This window comes from Cheilinus undulatus, linkage group 3 (genome assembly GCF_018320785.1).
Source record: "Cheilinus undulatus linkage group 3, ASM1832078v1, whole genome shotgun sequence".
Classification (NCBI taxonomy): Eukaryota; Metazoa; Chordata; class Actinopteri; order Labriformes; family Labridae; genus Cheilinus; species Cheilinus undulatus.
This window is the reverse complement of record NC_054867.1, coordinates 20123863-20141036: the sequence shown is the minus strand read 5'-3', so window position 1 is coordinate 20141036 and position 17174 is coordinate 20123863. Positions and strand designations below refer to the sequence as shown.

General features: G+C 39.4%; 1 protein-coding gene across 1 annotated transcript in view; it reads left to right on the top strand.

The window, feature by feature from the left end:
* Positions 1-5689: 5689 nt before the first annotated feature.
* LOC121507279 (synaptoporin) overlaps positions 5690-17174 on the top strand; it is a 55374-nt gene continuing 43889 nt past the window's right edge. Inside the window, exons 1-2 of the mRNA XM_041783533.1 lie at positions 5690-5807; positions 5936-6001. Coding sequence (XP_041639467.1) covers positions 5790-5807; positions 5936-6001 — 84 coding nt within the window. The 5' untranslated portion in view covers positions 5690-5789. The remainder of the gene's footprint in view (positions 5808-5935; positions 6002-17174) is intronic.

Sequence of the window (17174 nt, the reverse complement as noted above, 5' to 3'; positions counted from 1 at the left end):
CATAGGTCAATTCCACAGGTTAGATAGCCAACATAGCTGTGTAGCTAACATAGCTTAAGCTAAGCTCACAAAGCAGCTATGTTTACTAAAGCTTTTTTTGCTGAAGCTCACATTGCTAAAGCTAACTTAGCTGAATTTACTTCTGCAGTAAGCCTTAGTAGCAAAGCTATGTAGCTTTTTACAAAGCTAAAGTGAGCCATCTTTTGTGTGACTACTCCTAAAACAGGTCCACACATAATTTAATCCCAGATTTAAAAAAAAACAAAAAAAAAAAAAAACTTTTTTCTCTTTTACTTAAGAAATTTAGCTAATCTGTAATGTTTGCGGCATGGTTATTTGATGAATGTAACTGCCAGACTTTTCTTTGGCAATAATGATGGATTAAAAAAAATTGATCTAAAACTTGAAATACGTTACTGGCAAATTATAGCACTTTCTTTCTGAGATATAAGGCCTACAGATCTACAGCCAGACCCTTTTACAAGTGAGACTTCCTTTCAGACCTGGAGTTTCATGGCTCAGACCAACCCCCTATGGAAATGCAGCAGTAAATGAATATGTTTAAAGACTTGTTTAACAAGAGTTAACAAATGAAGAAAGCCTCCAGTACTCTGGTAGTTTGTTCCACAGGTGATGAGGTAGAAACTAGAAGCTGCTTTATCCTGCTTGGTTCTGATTCTAGGAACAGTGTAAACCTGCTTCAAAGGACCTGAGGGGTCTGGATGTAAGAAACTAGATCTGATAGGTATTTTGGCCACAGATTGTCATTGTAACTCGTATTCCAACTTGTTTTTCCGACTTCTAACCGGAAGTGACAAATGGAATGTCTCCCAAAGTTGGATTTACAACTCGTGAACTCGGTCTTTCCCAGAGCACCCCGACCTCAACAACACAACATGGAAGCACAAGGCATTAAGTGTAGTAAAGCTGTGATTCTGAGCTGTCTTCAGAACCTTTTGCTCTTTCTCAGTGCGTTTTCAGCAATTGTAGACACAGCACAGCCCCTTTGGCAAGCTTAAAGGGGATACAAAACAGACAAAGGGGCGAGAAGGGATTTTTTAAAATTTCCAAGTAGATACTACATGAAGGGGTTGCAGGACAAATTATACACAGGCAAAAAACCCTTAGTGACATTTTTTCTCTTTTTAGGTCATGCTTTACCTACTCAGGGCTTCTCCAAAAGTGGTCAACATATATATCTGTGTTAAATTTATTGGTGTTTTTGGTTAATGAACATAGTCACCCCAGCCCAGATAAGCCCAACATAAGCACGCAGGCCCTGAGGTGAACTGGTTCTTTGATTTGGTTTGGCAAAGAGTTTAGCAAGGGGAACCATTTTTTTCTGATCAAGAACCAGTTCTTTGGCTGTGGAAAAACAAAGGACTGGTGCCAGCTCAGGCACTAGCTCTGAACCAGCACTAGACCTAGCTTGGTGGAAAAAGGATATGATTGAGCTAATAACACTGATTAGCAGTTGGGTTGCTTAAGGCCTGATGTAGGTTTGAGCTGGCCCTGATATATTTTACAGTATACTTCAGTGGAGTACACAGCCTAGGGTAGTGTTGTCCAAAATATCAAACTACTGTTCACACATGCTGGAAAAGATGGCAGGTAAACTGCCTTTTTTTTCAAACAGCTAATTGTAAACGGACGTTTGAGGTAATTATCACAAAAATTTGACTGCTTTTTTCACCCACTGTTAAAGTCTGGTAATAAACTGGCATGCTAACTGGCCACTTGTTGAACCTCGGGTTCAAGAGGAACAATGCAGACACCGTCCTGAAAATGGGACAGTGGACCAGCTCTTTTCTTTTGCAAGGCTACCTGAAGGAGCATGGGAGTTTGCTCATCCAGTCTACATGTGTTTTGAATATTGGGTTCTGGGTCTGCTGCTGCAAGCCAACAGGTCCCCAAATAACCAGAGTGAGAGTTGTGTCTGCATTCTCAGCACAAAAGTTGGACACGTTCCCTGTGGGTGTTGGCCTCTGTCAAGGCTGCACTTTGTCTCCCATTATGTTTGTGATTTTCATGGGCAGGATCTCAAGGCAATGGCCATGGCCATCTGCCGGAAAATGGTGAGTTAGTCCCTCCTGGTGGAGAGTGAGTCTTTGCCCCAAGTGAAGGAGTTCAAGTATCTCTGATGTGTAAGGTAAAGCTTTCTTTTTACCAATCCAATCCTCACCTATGGTCATAAATTACTGGTAATTAATGAAAGAATGAGATTGCAGGTTCAAGCAGTCAAAATGAGATTCCACAGGCAGAAGTCTAGACTCAGCCTTACGAGGAGCTCAGACATCCATATGGATCTCGAAGTAGAGATGCTGCTCCTTCATATTGAAAGGAGCCATTTGAGATAGTTCGGGCATCTGATCAGGATGCCTCTTGGTCACCTCACTCTTGAGGTCTTTGGGGAATGTCCAATTTGGAGGAGACCCCAGGGCAGACCCAGAACTCACTGGCAGGTATATATATCCCATCTGGCCAGGGAATACCTTGGCTTCCCTCAGGAGCAACTGTTGCTTGGGAGAAGGACATCTGGGTTGACTTACTTCGCCTGCTGCCACCTTAACCTGACCCTGAATAAGCATCAGATACAGTACCAAATCATTACAAACAGTACTGACAGAACCTATCTGACAACAGCACTGTGATTACTGCAAAAAAACTGTTTAACTACATCTGCACAACACACCAGTACTTACAGTAGCCAGGTCACTACTGTTCCCTGTAGCCGTTTTTGAAAGGTGAGTTGTGTATATCCAACATTGCTATTGCTTTCCTGACACAGTATTCAGCCAATCAGGTCACAGGATCAGATGCTGCAAGAGTTTTGTAAAGCATGTTAGCAAACTAGCATCTCTTTTAAAACTTTCCTATTATTTGCATGTTTGGTAGACTGAACCGAAAATCTGGCACACGAGGCTGAGTGTAATACTTCATTCTTTTACATGAATCCAGTATCTGCATAATCCTGACATGTTCTCAGACTGTGCATTCAGGTCAATGAGAAACCCTCCATGAAATCCAGTCAGTGCATGCATCTCTGATAATTATCTTAAACACATCCAAACTCATACTACATTTTAGAGACTTGGTTTGTCTTGCTCAGATCCTTTTGATTTCCTGTTATCCAATCAGGCTCAACAAAGCCCTAATCGCATGGACAGAGCCCTTCAGGCAGAGAGTGTGTGGGTGTGAGTGTATGAATATGAGTGTGTATTCCAGAGAGAAGAGGGAGGAAAGGAAGAGTAAAAGCAAGGGGGCGATGGGAGAGATGTTGTAAAATTAGCCACGCTGTCAGAGCAGTTTGCACTTGGCGTTACACAAATTGTCATCAGTGAAGCAGAGTCAGGGAAGCCCCCCTCACTCCCTCTCATGTTTAGTGAGCTGTCTCTCTCTCTCTCGTCCTCTCTCTTGCCCGCTCGTTGCCTCAGCAAACTCATTATTGGATGACAAACTGCCCCAGCTCATACAGTAGGCCTAGATAAAAAAAAAAAAAAACATTGTATATTCAAGCATCATTGCACAGAGTTAGGATCACCTGTATAGATGTGTATTTGTCAGTGTGTGTTTTGCAAGCATGCATGAATGGAGCCTGACTTGTTCTCTGGCTGTCACAGATTGCATAATTCAAGTCTCGACAAAGTGAATCATGTTTTCAGAGTTGTAAACATAACTTATTCAGTAGTACTGCCACTTTTGTACCATTATTCTACAGTTCAGGGGACCTGTCTGCTCACAGTTCTGCTTAGAGCACAAGCTTTTTCTTTCAACTGTTGAGTTTTTTTAAACTGGCATTAAAAATGGGCTGAAGATGATACTGGTGTCTCTACAAAGCCTACAAAAGCAATGTGCTAAATTGCTAGTATTTTTACCTGCTGGCTGCCTGCAGGCTGGATGCCAAAACATCTTTTTTAAAATGAAGCTTGGCGTTAGTTCATGCAGGACACAGTAGTCATACACCCAGCCATGATCAGCTGATGGCCAGCTGATCCCAGTTATTGCCTCCCAGCTCCCACAGCCAATCACAACTCTATCTCTCAACACAGCAGCCCATTTAAATATGACTTACTTCTCACTAATCCCTCCTTGAATTTACTGTATACTGATGCAAATGCCGCTGCTGGCAAATCTTAGCCTCCTCCACCCCAGCCTCCTCCTTTATAGCATAAAGCTTGTTGCACCCTAATATTGAAATTCATGCTAGTAGTTTTTCATTGCTTTTGAACTAATTTTATTGCATTCTGTACAAATTGACATTAATGTATCCATCCATATGGGGGTTTCAAATCATGCGCTACCTGGAAAGTCAAAGCATTTTCTTTAACTAACCCAGGGAGCATCTTTTGAGCAGAGCCCTCTCTGCCAAGTAAAACTGTACATCCAGCCAAAAATTACAGTGGACAAGCCCTAAGCTCTCTGGGTGAAAAACAAAACTCTCTAAAACTTTGGATACAGCGTACAATCAAGCCAGAAATGCTTTCTTGCCCATTTATACCTAAAACTCACTAAATTACACGGAGAATCTGTACCTGTCTGTAGTGCTACATAGCCAAGCTTTTTCAAGCTTGCCCTGTTTCAAGGAGCAACTCAACTGAAATCACTGGAGGCTAATAACACTACTTTTACCAAGTATGTCAAACAACCCAACTTCTGAAATAGTGTGTAAAGACTGTGTGGGGGAGTGTTATCACCCCGGACACCTGGTAGTGTGGAGATCCCATTTACCAGAGAACTGATGAACCGATTATTGTCATCTGTATGAGTAGGTGAGGGAGCACCACCTTGCTTTCTAAAAGCCAGGCATTATATGGCCACAAAGTGTGTAAGCTGGACGGACTGCTGTTGTCTGGGGTCATGGCTTGGGGCTTACATTCGACCATTTGTGCTGTCCAAAACTTAGAGTGTTGTTCCCAATGAAGATTGTTAAATCTCGTCACCAGCCTGTGGCACATATGTCCACTATTTCAGTTTCATATTGATGTTTTTATATCCTATTTTTTTCATCGTTTGGTTATCTGTGATTATATGTATGCTTATGATTGGGCCTACTTTAGGTGTGTATGCTACTCTCTGCTTGGGTCTTCATTGTGGGGAAACCACTTTGCCAAAGCAGCCCCTTGTTTCCCCCTAGTGTTGAAGTGGCTTTGATGTTCTTAAAGTGTATAGTGGTCCTTATTGACTGACATGCATGCAGGAAGGAAAGATGCAAGAAGGATATAAAAGTGATTAGTTCCCCCCCCCCAAAAAAAGACAGAATAAAAAAAACACAGGAGTCCCCCTGTAAACATTCAAATGAGATAATCCATTAATTAATTAATATTTCTTTAATGAGAAAATATTATGCAACAAAAACATTATTGAATTGTGATTCTTCAAACGACTTTAACACTCTTAAAATCGAGAAAAGTAATTTGGCCACATGCTTTAACATGAGCTATAACTGGCGCATGCCCAGTGACTGTGCACTTGAAAATATCAGTCCATTGATCACATAACAAGTCAGCTCTCTCCAATAACAAAAAATGAAGGCGTCACTCCTCTTTGAAGAGGCCAATCCCCGCCTGTTTCCATGGCAAATAGCAGGCGAGGCTATTCCTCAACAGCCAGGAAAACAAACGAAGAGGACTCGGCTTTTTCCGGATGGAATCAGGATCAGAGTCGCCCCCTCCCCTTTCTGACTGTTCGGCGCGACAGCAACATCAATCGGATCCTGGTCTGCGGTGTTGTGTGTTGAGATTGTTTACATCCAATCAAAAAAGTGAGAAAGAAAGTGAGCTGCTGCAGAGATGGACTCCGCTGATCAGGTGAGTAAAGCAGTGAGGAGAACGATCTTTTTGACCCAGAAACATGAGTGTTTACCTGATAAATTAACCAATGTGGCGTTAATTGGTTAAAGACATTAGAATGCTTTCTTTTTTCTGTCTTTACGCAGCTGGCATCTAAAGGGACATTTCAAGTGCTCAAATTACCTCTGGGATTTATCCGCGTTTTGGAGTGGGTAAGTTAAAACTTTGATGTTTTTTGCATGCAATCAGCTAATTATTTACTGCCAAAACATGAATGAATTATGTAATGTAGGACAAGATGAGTGTGTTTTTATGTGCTTCTAGACTCGTTCGGTTTGGACTTGATCCATTCACGCATCTCTTTGGTACAACTTATCACATCTGTTGGGCATTTTAGTGCGCGTGTTACTTCCTCACAGTGATGGACCTTACCAGCAATCATTTGGGCTTTGATCCGTTACACCGTGACTAATTGGCTCAAGTTTATGTAAGGATTTATAGCTCCGTGAGAACTACATGTCAGGGGAAGCTGCTGTGATGATTTTTCAATTATGCGTAATTTGGATGCGTTGTGCCATCCATGTGCGCCATTCCACATACACTTGGCCCCTTTTTCTTTACTCAAAGTGACATGATATAACATAGACCAGCAGTAAGAACGGGGTGTCCTAGGTCTGACTGAATCAAAGCTACTACCTCTCTGTCTGGGTGCCTTCTAGTCTGTGGTGTTTATTGTACAGTGCAGAGCAGCCCAAAGGCAGAGGGAGATAAGTGATTTTCTTTGATGTGAGTTTAGAGAAATTACTGTAGCCATAAGGGTATTCAGCTTGCACAGATAGGGTGTGTGTATGTGTGTGTGGGGCTGTCTTTCCCACTTTTTCTAAATGCCATCAAATGTGCAGAGAATCCTCCTGCAGCAGAACACTCGCTGCTCCATAAAATCATATAAAAACAGACCCCCCTCTCCTTTTTTTGACAAGAAAAGAGAGCGAACCTCGCTTAAACTCACTCTGGTCAGAAACATGACATTTTAGTTGAGATAAGGCAGATGTCTATCAGTGAGGTGAGTTCCAGTGAGTGTCCCTTTGGGCTGTTTGTGTATGTGTGACCAGATTCACTGTGATATTTGTTGGCCAAAGAACAAGCAGATGATCCAAAGCACCATCTGTATGATTAAGATAACACTCTGTAAAAGCTCCTTTCATGTGTCTTATTTTTGCTCTGTCTGTGTGTCTGTGGAGGGTAGAGGGCAGCATGTGTGACTGAGCGAGCATCACTGCACACTGGCCTCTATCACCCGGTGTTGTATCGGTCCAGGATTCGCCTGACAGTGCTCAGATGTAGGTTGTCATGATATAATATGATTTTACCCAGTGAACACCAGGAGGAAACATTGAAAGGAGAAAATAAATCATATTTTGTAGCATTTCTCCAAAATGCTTTTGCAACACTGGGAAAAAAAAGCTAGAATTTGTAGAAATTCTGCTTTAAAATGTGTGTGTGTGTATATATATATATATATATATATATAGTCATGTGTATTATATAATTCATATAGTCACGTGCATACAGGGCCTACTAAACATATAGACCCCCTTGGATGTTTTCCCTTTTATTGAGTTTATAAATCAGTCATGATCAATATAATTTAAAAAAAATTCTTGATGTAAAAATGAAAACAGATTTCTACAACGTTATGTGCCTTGGAAATTTTTGCATCCGTTCCCTGACTTGTCCTTTTCAATAACCTTTTCTCTGAATTACTTGGGGTGTTCTTTTGTCTCTGTGGTGTAATAGTAGCCAGGAATACTGATTAGTAAGAGGGTAAAACATTCAAGGGGGTGAATGCTGTTTATAGGAACTGTAAGTTTTAGGCATATAGAGCGCCAAGGTTTCACCACAGGGCCCAACGTGCTGCAACCAGGGGCTGGGGGTAGGGGTGTTCAGAGTCCAGCTCGACATATATACTATGTGTTGCTTGAAAGCCAAGGTCAAGCTCAACAGCATCTTGCCCAGGCCTTTTCACCCTTGTTAATACCCCCACAGACCATGGCAGTTTTTAGGCCCTTGGGATATCTACAGCACAGCCAGGTGCTTGTGCCACCTCTACTTACTATTCAGTGCCAACATGAGGTCCAGAACCCCCCTAAGGGAGGTGACAAAGATCTCAGGGGGGTGGGCAAGAGGCCTTGTCTGTTCTGAGCTTAGACTGGCATATATATAAATTGGATTGACTTAAACAAAAATCATGGCAAAACTTTACTGAGATAGTTTATGCAAACATCTTTTGGTATGCTAAACAGTCCTATTATACATGAAACAATAAAAAATGATGTTGATTTTTAACAGCAGTGTATCATTTTTTTAATTCTTGTGGGTGGTCTTGGAGGGGGTTGACTTTTCTTAGAAACAAATAGGGGGGGCTGCAGGTTAAAAAAAAAGTTTGGGAACCACTGTCTTAGACTGTGCTTACTCGGCCCAGGTGTGGACACCCAGAGCACCACTGGGGTTGTGTCAATCCTCCTTCCTGCCCGATGATGGCTTATTTGCCACATTTTACCTTACTTTAGCCTCAGTTTTGTGGTCCGAACATGTCTAAAAGTTCTGCACAGTATTGTACTGTACGTATATATTGTATGCATTTCAGTGGAGTTCTTACATCACTTCAAATATTTCCAACAGTTTTCAATGCTAGTGAAATAATGAATTTTTAAAGTTGTAACAGGGTGTGTCTTGTTATGGTGGCTGTCATGATGGAACCACAATGGCTAAAACATCTTGTTTATTGTTGCCATGGAAACAGTGGAAATTAAGGGAAAGTGGGAACTACTACTTGAAGCTGCTCTTTTGCTTCATCTCATTTATGTTTTGTGCTGTTTACTTGTGATGAACCACAACTTTACCCTGCCAACAGTTGTGAGTTGACTCACTATGAGAGTCATTTCGCACTCATAGTGCGGAACGACTCCCCTGTAACATGGCGGCCCCACTAGACATTTTCAGGTTGGGTAAAGACCTGGCCAGCTGCTGAACAGCCTAACCTCTGTGACTTGCCTCTTGTTTTGAATCGATGACTGTTTTTAAAACTCTGAGATTGCTTGCAGCACAAACCAGAAAGGGCACTTTTAACAGCTTTTCTCCCTCTTTGCTAAAAACGTATGGATAAAACCAAAAAGTCGGTTTGCTGATGAGTAAATACACCTTATGGCATGAGGTGCATTTCCCCTCATCTGCCTCTGACAACTGCAGTGTGTTTTGTCTTTGCCTCTGCTCAGACTGACTGCATCCAACTCTTTAACAGTGGTGGTCTAATGTCAGCATTCACTGTGTGACAGAAATATAAATGGCACACAACCAAAACTTTATGTTCTCATACTCATACAATCACTTTGCACCCTGCTTGTCATGTTGCTTAGCTGATGTTGGGAAGTTCAAATGTATGTCTGACCACAGGGTAGCGATTCAGGTTGCATATTTGTGTTTTGCTGGACTGTTCTGTTTTTAAGGGAAACAGACTGCCCAGTTAAATCTGGTTTGAGCATCAATATTGTTACAGCATCTACAAACAGACGTTAAAAAATGTTCACTGTTGAACTTCTAATGAAGTCTATATAGCATTGGCCATGCACGTCTTTTAGATATTTTCTAAACAGATAAATCCTCTGTGTACAATCAAAAGGACATTGATACCTGGTCCAATACTTTGGTAGCAAAAATTTAAGTCCTTGGATCCAGATATGGATTATTTCTCATTTTTAATTATCAAAAACTGCAGGCAAAATCCTTCACATTGTCTGAACTGCACCAAAATATTTGCTGTTTACTTTGTTTTCAATTTTTTTTGTTTTTATTGACATGTCCCTCCTTTTCTACAAATGCTCAAGAAATAGATGTAGTATTTTTAAACATGGGTACTTTTTTAATACTGTCAATCATTAAATCATAGAGTTTTAAATATTTTAAAAGACATACCATCAAAAGCTATTGATAGCTTTCAAATTCTGATGACCCAAATTGTATGGTTCTATTTAAGAAGACTAAAAAAAGACAGCCTACCACTTCATGGTCATAGTGTTATTATAAAAGTGACCTTTTCATTGCAGTGCATTTTTTCCTTGCCTGCAGTTAAAAAGAGGGAAACATTTCCAACCTCTTCATGGCCAGTGGACCTATAAAAGTGCAAACAATTCAAATAATGACCCAGGTATTCTGATTTATTCTGCAGCACCAGCAGCGATAGTAAGACTGATCCTTTCTAAAACTATGAATGAGATACATACAGAGTACTCTTCTTTTTTCAGGCTAGAGTCTACAAAACATGACTTCACTAATTGCTTGCAATCCAGCTGTAGCAAACCCGAGGGTAATGGATGTGTCCATTTGTCTTCAGGTGTAGCTTATTGAATGTTTTCTCACAAAGAAAGAAAAAAAGAGTCCAAAAAGGCACAAGATTAATTTAAAGTGTCTCTCACTGACCCTCTTAATTGAGATAAGATGCATCTGAGTAAAGTTTAACAATTCTATGACAATGCATCATACTCAATAATTTGCAGAAAAAAAGCATATATATAAAACCATATTCAAAAAAAAAAAACAAAAAAAAAACAAATATTGAAAAAAAACAACAACTATAATATAGAGAGATGTTTATATAGATGAATACAGGTACAAATATGCATACTATCTTGCCTTTACACCTGTATCTGTAGAAATTATTTAGCTTTTTTTCTTGCAAAAAAAGTAAGAATAAGAAAGTAGTATGTAAGTTGTTTGATGCTGTGAGGTTGGGTGAGTGAAAATTATGCTTCAAGGTCTTAAGCCCTGGATGTTCTCCTTGAAGCCCCAAACCTCTTTGGGGTCAGGGTCATGGTTAGGCTCGCTCCTCCGATGACTGTTACTGATTGTGTGTGTGAATCATGTGAAGTGAATGCTCTTCTCACTCATATACAGTCTTTGGTAGATGCAGAGTCAGCAGTAAAAGTTAAGGGGGAAAAGTTCAGCAAAGAGAAGAGCAGATTCCTAAAATACAGTTAAAATCTCTAACATATGATTTAGTAGACAGCCAACATTCAGCATGTGGATTTAGCCTGAGCTCCAGCCTGTTCACTTCTGCTTGTATCTGTGTCGCTTTTAGTCAGGGACTCACCATCTCCAATAAAAAGCTAAAAACACAGACACGGCAGTCACATGAATTAGATGGATGACAGATCTAAAGTTGAGGAAATAAATCTGCGTCCTATATGTTACAGACACCAGTCCTTTATCAAAATTTTCTTCTGATCTCCGAACATGTTTGATAGACACTGATCTGATCCTGTCGGCTCTGAGTCTGCTCAGTGATGCTGCTGGATCACTGTCACACGTGTTTAACACACTTTGGTGAGACATGAATTATGTAGAATAAAAAGGTGATCTTCGAGACAGGGGATTTAACTTCTACTCAAGTTTTAGCCTGGCATTACTATGTTTCTGTTGACACATGAGCTGACTGTAGGCTGGACTAGTTCATGATTGTTTTGTCTCTTTTCAGATAGAAAATACTACCTTATTTACTCTTCACAATAAAGGCTATTATGACAGTCTGATTGGGTTTGTTTTCTAATTCTGGGTTCATAAACTCAAAAAAAATAATATGTGGCTTACTGGTGACTAGAAGAGGGCCTGATTTTGTTTTAGGGGGATTTAGTCTGTAGTGATGGTGAGATGAAGCTTCTTTAAGCATTGAAGCTTTCCAGCAAATCAGTTCAGAAACTGTAATGCATGTGATAACATGTATTGAAAATAAGCTCAGTTAACCACGCCATTACATACAGCTTCACTGTATGTACACATAAAACCCGGGAAGGGAAAAGTGGGGACTTGTAATGATGTCACTCTGGTAAATGGTGATACAAAGATGGAGAGAAAGCACTGCCCTGATGGTAGGCATCTGGATACATGTCGCTGACATCAGGTCAGAGTGTCGAACTAGACGACAATGCAAGAAAACTTCAGCCATGCCAGTCTTGTTGAATATTTATGCAATATTTTACTTTATTTATTTTTAATTTATTGAAATTACTTGTAGAGATGGGGGGTGTCAAAAAGCCATATTGTATTGTCCATGATTGATTTATAAAATCAGTAAAAGGGTAAAACATCCACCAGGGTGAATACTTCTTATAGGCTCTGTATTTGCACTAAGTGCAGTGAGGTACCAAAGTCTAATCCCTTGTGGAGTCCAGACACTGGTGGTGGAGGTGTTGGTGTCATTTAAGGCTGATGGGATAAAAGTGCTGAAAAAACCAAGGAGATTTCTCAGTGATGGGGAGGTGGAGTTTTTCACTAAAGATGACATAAATGAACTGGAGGAAGTGAAAGCTACATTTAAGTAGAGCAGCACCATGAGCTGCGCCAAACCTTAGCACTGGATCAGCCTGGTAATGCGAATCCATGGGGGCCCCCAGCAGCTCCCCTTAATTGGGCCCTTGTATATATTTTTTATATTCGACAGTATAAGTCAGCTCCTCATCAGCTGATCATCTGTCCTGACAGTATTCCTCAGTTTACCAGTGAAGAGTGCAAACAGCACTGTAGACTTCAGTGATTTAACAGACCGATGCAGTCTCATATTTAGGAGTCTAACATGTGCAAACTGCGCATGGATCCTCTGGTCAGCTACATGTGTGGACCATCACTGCTCTCTTTATTGTAAACTCTAAACTTATCAGAGCCACGTCTAATGGAACCATGACTGTAAATACAGTGCCGGGAAAAAGTATTTACTCCCTTTCTGATTAGTGAGGTTTGAGCATTTTTATCACACTCAAATGTTTTGGATCATCAAACCAATTTTAATATTTCACAAAGAAAACCCAAGTGAATAGAAAATGCAGTGTCTGCATGATTATTAAATCCAAACCTATGTGGCCCCTCTGTGAAAAATTAACTGCACCACTTAACCTAATAACTGGTTTTGCCACCCTTGGCAGCAATAACTGAAATCAACCATTTTAGAAAACAGGTGATGAGTCTTTTACATCGCTGTGGAAGAATTTTGGCGCCTCCGCCATATTGGGGGGTTTTTGAGCATGAACTGCCCATTTAAGGTCACGCCACAGCATACCAATTGGATGTAAGTCTGTTTATTTAAGTGAGTTCTTGATCCAACAAACCTGGCAGTAATCAGGCCTGGGTGTGGCCAGTGAAAATTAACTCAGCCTTACAAAAGCTGTGATTAATCACAGTTAACTCATGATTTAACAATGGGGGCAATTACTTTTTCACATAGGACCAGATAGATTTGGATTAAAAATTAAATAATCATTCAAACACTGCATTTTTGTATTCACTTGTCTTTGTGGCACACTAAGTTGATCACACACAGTTAAACAGCAGATGATTTATGCATTTCAAACAATGGTTTTCTTTCCCATTTGTCCTCCAGTTAACTGCATAATGCACGCTCTCTCACTTTTCCTCTCTTTCTCTGCACCTCTCTCTCTCTCTCTCTCTCTCTCTCTCTCTCTCAGTCTGGGCCTATTAAAAGTTATTAAAGTACAATCAGCCAAACTGTTATTTCTAGGAAAGCTTGGAAAAACAATTTAAATCTTTCTTTTTCACTTGTCTGATGGCTAGCTAGTACCTGTGGCCACCAAGTTTGAGCCATCAGGATTCCCACTTTCATTCAATGTAAAATTCAATGTCAGAAATGTCTCTCTCTGCTTCAGAATTCCTTCCTCCTTTAGTCATTTCCTTTTTTTTGTATTCGCATCCATATAATGTTGGTCATTTGGACATGCTGCTGTTTTAACTAACTTTGTAAACAAACTACTGGTAAGTTTGTATCATTAAACAAGGCTGTCATTGGCTTGTGAGAGTTGAGTCGGGAGGTGGGGATTGGATGAGGCTCTAAGTGCTGATTGATTGACATGTCTGTCAGCGACTCATTGTGCTTACAGGAAGCAGACAGTACCAAGCAGCCAGAGCTGTAATTGGTTACTCTGTATAATTTGCATGCATATTATGCCCACTGCTGCAGTGGGCAAATGCAGGCCCGCCAGCGATGCATGCATCCCTTATCCTAAAAAATGTCAGGTAAGGGCAGGGCCCTTTGGACTGCGGGGCCCTCCACCACGGGGGCCGTGGGGGTATTCTTTACAGCCCAGGATTGGATATCTGTTGAAAAATCAACCTTAAATACATTCAGATGAAGTTTGGCTGATGTTGAAATGATTTCAGTCACCTCAAAATCAATGTATTTTCTTCAACTAAGCATGATATTTTCCAAAAGCCTGCTTGAAACGACTTCCCCTCATGACCCTAGTCTGTCACTCTGATTTCATACCCTCAGGCTTTAAGGCTGGAGTTTAGGCAGAGACTGGCATTTACGTAGCTAATGATAAAGAACCTTTGGCTTCATGGCTGAGTGCTTATGTAGACAAACAGAAGGTTGTTTAAAGGTTGCGTTAGCTCTGGTCAAGATAGATGCCACAGACTGGGTGGTTTCCTGCATCTTCACTCCGTACTGGTTCTGGACAAAGAGAAGGCAGTTTCATAATCAGCCATGAGCCATTCAAGAGGATGGTTGTACAGCTGTGTGTAAGCGTGTGCGTTCATGTTCTTGGTCTGTTTGGCACACTGTCAGTGGCTGGCATATTCTGCTCCAAACAGCTGTAAGGTCCCCTCCTCTCCACCATGGACCAACTCATGCAGAAGCTGTCCTTTGAGATGTGCCCAAAGTCTTCACTGCATGTGTGTAAATGTGTGTGTGTTTATGTGTGAGAGAGAGGAGGAGAAAGAGAAGCAAAATTGTACAGTTGATTGAGCACATGATGCAAATGATACACATGCATTTTTTTATGCGCTGGTGCATCATCACTGCTGTATTTTCTACTCACACAGGGCACTTTCACTAGCACTGTATCAACTCCATAGCTTTCTGTACCAGAGCCACACACACACACTGATGAGTCACAAACGATGAGTCCATCATGAGTGGATCTTTCTCTGGTCCAAAACCCAGGACTGACCCAACATGATGTCACCCTCACTACTTTACAGTCTAGGTTAGTACGGAAGCCTAGTGCTGCCATACCAAGAAAAAAACACAACATTACATCAAAGCTTTACCATTCTAAAATTCTGTATCTTCACTTTATAATCTGATAATCTGTACTGAAAGAATATGAAATGTTTCATGTTATAACATTATAATTTATTATATTGTAAAAAAAAAATGATAAGCTTATTGTAAAATATGATCAATTTATCGTAAAACATGATGAGTTTGATGTAATGATGTAAAAATTAATTGTAAAAAAAAAGATAATTTTATTGAAAAAACAGTGATGTACTGATGGGAAAACATGATAAAATTGTGTTACAACGTGACAAATTATTTATAAAATGTGATAAGTTAATTGTAAAAACATGACAACCAATATTATTAAAAGGTGATCTATTATTCGTAGAAATGTGATAATTTAATTGTAAAATTGTTATACATTGATAGTTAAAACATGATTTTAAAAAAAAAAATGTGAAAAGTACTTTTGAAAACATGATGTTTATTTTAAAAATATGATATGTTCATTGTAAAGCAAACTTTTAAATTATATTGTATGGAGTGTATTTTAAAGAATTGATATATTAATTGTCTAAAAATGATATATTTATAGTAAAAATGTGATGATTTATTGTAAACAACTGATAAATTATTTGTGAAAATGTGATAAATTCATTGTGAAAAAGAATAGTTTATTGTAAAACCTTGATAAGTTTATTGTTATAAATTGCTTCTAAATTAGTTTTAGGAAAATCTTGATAAGTTTTTAAAAGACAGTTTTACAAATTAATTATTAGACCGTGACTAGTTTATTGTTAAAGGTGATGAGTTAATTGTAAAAATGTCACACTTTTAATGTAAAAATGTGAAGTTTATTTCAAAGACTTGATATGTTTTTTTTTTTTTGTAAAAATATGATAAATCAATTGTACAAATGTAAATGTACTTTATTTATATAAATGTGCAAAGTTTATTGTAAAAAATGTATTGTAATGTGGACATGAAGTAACAGTGCAGTGCAGCAGAGAGCAAATAAACTTAAGTAAAAGGCAAAAAGATCAATATTTTTAAAGGACATGTTCAACGGCTTTAAGTAGTATCATTTTCTAATAAAACCATAAAATCCAATTCTTTCTTTGAAAAGAAACTGCAGATTAGAAGTGGAGCTCTATTCTGGAAACACTGAGACAAGAGTGAGAGGCCAAAATTAATCTGTAGTTATGCAAATACAGCAACGCTCCACATGAATAAAAAGCACCACTAATTAAACACATTTGTATGCAGCAGACTTAACAAAATAAGACTCATCATTTTTTTTAGAAAAAGCAATCTCACCTCTCCAGCACACATTTTCTCTTTGTTTCCTTTTTAGTCTCTTTGTGTCATTTCTTCACTGACCTATCACCATTTCACACTCTTCTGTTGGTTTATGACAAAATTGAAGAGAGTTTTAGATCCACATTTGTACACAAATACACAGACTGGTGGCAGCTGCTGACAGATATCACTGGAGACTTAACCGGTCAGTGATCTGTTTTCGACTTCTTTTGACAAGGTGACATGAGGCTGGGGAAAAATCATCTCTTTAAGAGATGATGCTAAGCTTATACTAACCAATGACATCACAGCGCTGTCACGTCTATTTTGGTGTGACTTAAAGCATCAATAACGTTTTGGCAGAAATTAAGCCTTTCATTCTAATTATAATATGTTGCTTTGCAGCTGATGATACCTTTAAGTTTATTTTAAGTCACAGACCTCATATGGATGATTTCTGGTTGACTTTGAAGTGCTTATTGAATAACTCCTACATATCAAGGATGTTCCAAGCTGCATTAAAAGCATGACTGGAGTTGACTCACTGTTTGTTTCAACAAGACAAAGTCAAAGAGAGCAAGCTCAAGCTAAGCCCCACTCGGCAGAGGAGGTGTGAGTTTTTCTGACAATCAGGAGGGAGGAGGGCCCCATCAACCACTCCTAGCTACAAAGGGGTGGTCCAGTTTGTGTTGGAGATACAAGATCTGCCATATGTGCCATATGTGAACATGATACAGAAATTCTTCTTCTCTTGGAAAAAGCTCATTTAAAATAGACTGAGGCAACGTGGAAAACTGTTCTGTGTCAGAGGTATTGAGCTGGCCTGTCTGCAGTCCAGACCATTCACTGATAAAAAGCGTTCTTATAAAATAAATATATATATATACAGCAAAGATGACCCAGGACTGTTGAGCTGCTATAATCTTACATAAGACAATAATTGTTCTAGAGTGAATAAAATACTGGTATATGAGATTTGATATGAGACAAATAATTGCATTCAGTTTTTATGTACATTTTAT